The following is a 5,154-nucleotide window of genomic DNA, read 5'->3' as shown; positions in this document are numbered from 1 at the left end:
AAATAAAAAAACGACAAATCAAAAGCCTAAAATCTTTTTGAAATTTAACATTCATACTGTTTTTATTATTTTATTTGGTGTATGCAAAATATGTTTCATAGAGTTTAATGTGGTTTTAGATATAGTTTTACTAAATTTCATCAAAATATATTAAGTATTTAGAAAATATAAAAAAATATTTCATTACGAATGTAAAAGAAACAATATAATAGTTTTTATACATATATAAACTGCATAGACAAATAAATTATTAATTTATAATTTTAGTGAAACCATATATTTACCATAAGATTTTCTAAAAAGTTATTATTTTATTGATTTATGTAATATTTTGAATCAGTCCAATTTAGAGCCAAAAATTATTAATTTATAATATTTATTAATTTATTGAATATTAATTTATAAAAAAGTTATTGTAGTATTGTTTTGATAAGTTCCATCCCCTCCACTCTCGCATATCATAAACTATTCGAAACCTTAACCGAGTCTACAAAGCAACAACGATTTGGTTTACATACTTTATCGGTTTAGTAATGAGATAGTGATTGGTCAAGTGAGCGATCTCGGACCAAGCTAAAAGGAAAGTCTCTCATTAGAACTTTAGAATCTTGCTGACAATACTCAGCAAGAAATTAACATTTTTTCAATGTACTTAATTAAAGATATATAACCGTGAAAAAGATATATTATTGTGCTATATCTATAATTTCAGAAGTGTTTTTACTGTAAAGAAAAAGATGGTAAACTCATTTAAATGTTTCTAAATTTATTTTTATAAACCTCTTTTTCTAAGAAAGCGTAAATGCACGCCAACGGAAGCTTCAGACATTACAAAATAACAGAATACAGAAAAAAAAGTAAGGGAAAATTGCCAAATATGACTCACAACTTGATTACAAATGCAAAAGTAAACTCAAACATGAATCAAATGAAAAAGTGACTTTAGGGAATATTGAAATTACAACATGCCCCTTGTGTAGAAACAAAAAAAACGAAATGCTTTTTACGTTTCTAACCCCCGTAAGTCTTCCGTCCAGACGACTAACTTGTAAGTCGTCTGGTATTGTTTTAAAAAAAAAATTTAAAAAAATTGTAAAAAATATTTTGATAAGTGAAAAATAAAAATCATATAACTAACATATGTTTTAAGTGATATAAATTAAGATATAAAAAAAGTAAATTATTTTCGACATAGATGAGTGAAAGTAGTGAGTCATGATATTCTTTGATTTAGGTTTTGCCAACATATGTTGTAGTATTGTATGTGTTCTTAGGGTTAGATTTTGGAAAGCATAAAAGTATTTTTGAAAAATATGAAATTTACCCAAATGTGTTTATTTCTGTGTATAGTAATCACAAAGCAAGTTTAATTTGATTTTATAACGTGTTTAGTTAGTTAATTTTAGTCAATTTAGTTTAGGGGTTAAATTTAGGGTCTGGACGACTTACTAGTAAGTCGTCTGGTGAATATATTTACGGTAGACGACTTACTAGTAAGTCGTCTGATGTATAGTATTCCACAAACGACTTACCAGTAAGTCTTGCAAACCGGACCCCTAACCGGATATTTACCGGACATACATAAGATGGTTTTTTTTTATTCACTGTTTCGCGAAATTCAGAAAAAAACCCTAACGGCGTTTCTCTCAAAACCCTAAAGGCGATTTAAAAGGCGATTTCCGTCGATTCTCTCTAATCCATCGTTCTCACCGCCGATTATATCTCCGCCGTTATCACCGACGTTCTAAGCACCGTTCTCACCGCCGCTTCCTCTATTTCAGATTTGAGAGGAAACCCTAACGCCGCTTCCTCTATTTCAGATTTGAGAGGAAACCCTAACGCCGTTTCTCCCTAAACCCTAACACCGTTTCTCTGTAAACCTAGCGCCGTTTCGTGTCTCGTTCTCTCTGCCGGTACTCTGTAAACCCTAGCGCCGAGACTCCCAGAGGTGTCTCGTTGAACTCCGCCGCCGGTAACTCCGTCGCCGGTAAGTTATTGAGAACATAAAACGTTGTCTCTATCTATAGTCGTTCTGACCGCGCTTCTTAATTTGTCGTCTATTTTGGCAGATCTATAACCGCTGTGTCGAAGGCGACTATATCTTCTCCGAATTTCCAGGTGGGCTTTGAACTGTTCTATTGGATGTCTTGGAAGACTTTGCGGAAGACTTAAATATAAGTCAGACGACTTAACACAAGTCGTCTGGAAAGTCTTCCAAACTTATAACTTGAACTTCAATACTGGATGGTTGTCTGTTTGTGATGATTGTTGTCTTTGATTGTTTTTGTCTTTGATTGTTTCTGTCTTTGATTGTTTTGCAGACAAAAACATGGATATTCCAAAACCCCCCCGGAGGAAATATACATTAGGGAAAGAGCCCAACCCAATTAAGAGCATTTCGTATCACACGGATTGTACGACGTTGCATCATGCTTTAGAGGAGGCTCTTGATCATCGAGAATATGAAGCGCTGAAAGAGTCGAAGTTGGGAGTTTTCATCAAGTTCCAAGAGCTGGGATTTGGTTGGGCTTCAAGGCTGGTTCACTTCATGCTCGGTTTTCAGCTCGACATAAAGAAGAAGTATGAGCTGTGGTGTCTCGTTGGTCCAGAATCGCTGAGGTTTTCACTGATAGAGTTTGAAAAGCTCACTGGTCTAAACTGTGAGTACATCGAGGACCTTGAGAGTCCGTACTGTCCTGTTACGCCGGAGATGTCTTCTTTCTGGGCGAAGTTGGGAGTTAATATCAATGCTGGGCCATCTACTGGCCAGATAATAGCAGCACTCAAGAGATGCAAAGAGTGGTCTCGGGATGATCGCAAGCGGCTCGCGTACCTTGCCATCTTCGCTGGATACATTGAAGGGAAAAAGGTCACAACTTCTACACAGGCTAGTCTGGCGAGGTTAGTGATGGATTTAGAACGGTTTGAGAATTATCCATGGGGGAGAGTCGCTTTTAAGATGCTGATTGAGTCTCAGGAGGCCAAAAATATCACGGGTTGTTACACGATTGATGGGTTTGTACAAGCTTTCCAGTCATGGGTGTACACAGCTCTGCCGGAACTTGGTGCTGGTTATGGTAATCCCGTAGGAGGCAAACCGGCTGTACCGTTACTGGCTTACTCGGGTGGCAAAGGACGCAGATGGTTTCAACAGGCTATCTGCAGTCAGGTATTTAAACTTGTATCCAACAGGCTATCTGCAGAAGACTTATAATTAAGTCGTCTGGAAAGTCTTCTAGCTGGAAGACTTTGCGGACGACTCATATTTAAGTCGTCCGCAAAGTCTTCCAGCTAGAAGACTTTCCAGACGACTTAATTATAAGTCTTCTGCGAAGTCTTTTCTTTCCAGACGACTTTATCTAAGTTCATATCTTTTATTTACTGCAGATTAGAGTGGAAAATTTTGTTGAGAAGGAGGAGATCGGTGAACTGTTTCCACAATGGGACTCTGATGTTGAGGACCCGGACGCGGAGAACATAATTAAAGTCATGTATAAGAGACCGTGGAAGTGGACCATGGATTGCTGGGAAGTCACCGGTACTTGTGATGCGAGTCCAACGAAGGAAGATGAAGAACGTCCAAGACATCGGAAGAAAGCTAAAGAACGTCCAAGACGTCGGAAGAAAGCTGAAGAACGTCCAACTCCAAGACCTCGGAAGAAAGCCCGTTTAGAGGCAACTGCAGAGGCAACTGCAGAGGCAACTGCAGAGGCTAGTGAAGAGGCTAGTGAAGAGGCTCGTGAACGTGAAGAGGGTCGTGAAGAGGCTCGTGAACGTGAAGAGGGTCGTTCCGATGTTCGTACAGAGGTGATTGGGATGACCAAAGAGGAATTGGACAGAAACTTCAAGGACCTAGCTGATGCCTTGAGGCAAGGGTTTGGGACGTGCCTTGCGGAGATCAAGCATCTGTCGGATAGGATTGGTGTTGTGGAAAAGAAGCTTGGTATCACACCTGCTCCGCCTAAACAGACGCAAGAACCAGGGGTTAGTACTAAATCCTTTCCCAAAACCTATCAGAGGACTTCGCAGACGACTTAACTATAAGTCGTCTTGAAGGTCTTCCAGCTAGAAGACTGAACAGACGACTTATAGTTAAGTCGTCTGGAATGTCTTCTAGCTGGAAGACCTTCCAGACGACTTATAATTCAGTCGTCTGGGACGTTTTCTAGCTAGACGACTTCGCAGAAGACTTATAATTGATCTTTGAAAATGATCTATGCAGAGTGAAATAGAAAGTGTTAATGGGGCGAAAGAGAAATCCGGAAAGATGAGAAAGGAGAGAAAGGAGGATCCTAAGAAGAGAATTGAGAGGAAGGGAGATCCAAAGGAGGATCCTAAGAAGAGAATGGAGAGGAAGGAGGATCCAAAGGAGGATCCTAAGAAGAGAAAGGAGGATCAAAAGGAGGATCCTAAGGAGAATCAAAAGGAGTATCCTAAGGAGGATGCTAGTGAGATTGCTAAGGACGATCCTAAGGAGGATGCCAGTGAGGTTGGTAATGAGGGTGCTAGTTCCTCGAAAGTGCCGAGTCTAGTGGTTGCCGAAGAAGTCGAAGAACCGAGCGTTCTTCTATTGGAGAAAGAAAATTCTACTCTTTCAGATAAAGTAAAGGAGTAAGCTAGATATGAGTGAAAAACCATTCCCAAGAAGGTCCATCTTCAGCATCTACGATCCCAAAAGCCAACGGAAATATCTGAAAATTCTCATCTTGTGCCGCTGCAACTAACATAACACCTCCATACTTCCCACTTAGGTGAGTCCCATCCACCACAATGACCCTTCTCTGATACTTAAAAACTTTGATAGAAGCTCCAAAGGATATAAATAGATACTTAAATCGGTTCAGAGAATCGAGTTCTATAGCTGTGATAGAATCTGGATTTGCTAAGGAGACTTGCTCGAGATATGATGGCAGTCGCGAATACCCATCTTCTGCTGATCCTCTCACCAACATTTGTGCATATAGCAGTGCTTTGTATGAAGTGGTGTAATTAAGCGTCATACCAAACATGTTCTTCATAGCATCAGTGATATGCTGCGGATTTAACCCATCAATGATTCCAACACGATCAATGAAAAGCCGAGCAACATACTTCGGAGTACAATGTTTCCGCTGAGCGATTCTATCTCCCACTGAGCATGTATGAGCTTGCACA

General features: G+C 39.4%; 1 protein-coding gene across 1 annotated transcript; it reads left to right on the top strand.

Moving 5' to 3' along the window:
• The first annotated feature begins 2,329 nt into the window (after positions 1–2,329).
• LOC108819998 (uncharacterized) lies at positions 2,330–4,615 on the top strand. The gene is made up of 4 exons (XM_056992850.1): positions 2,330–2,901; positions 2,947–3,169; positions 3,388–3,984; positions 4,223–4,615. Exons 1-4 carry the CDS (start codon positions 2,330–2,332, stop codon positions 4,613–4,615), a joined length of 1,785 nt encoding a protein of 594 aa, XP_056848830.1.
• The last annotated feature ends 539 nt before the right edge of the window (positions 4,616–5,154 follow it).

This window comes from Raphanus sativus, chromosome 8 (assembly GCF_000801105.2).
Source record: "Raphanus sativus cultivar WK10039 chromosome 8, ASM80110v3, whole genome shotgun sequence".
Taxonomy (NCBI): Eukaryota; Viridiplantae; Streptophyta; class Magnoliopsida; order Brassicales; family Brassicaceae; genus Raphanus; species Raphanus sativus.
The sequence above is the reverse complement of the archived record's forward strand: the minus strand, read 5'-3'. Positions and strand labels throughout refer to the sequence as shown.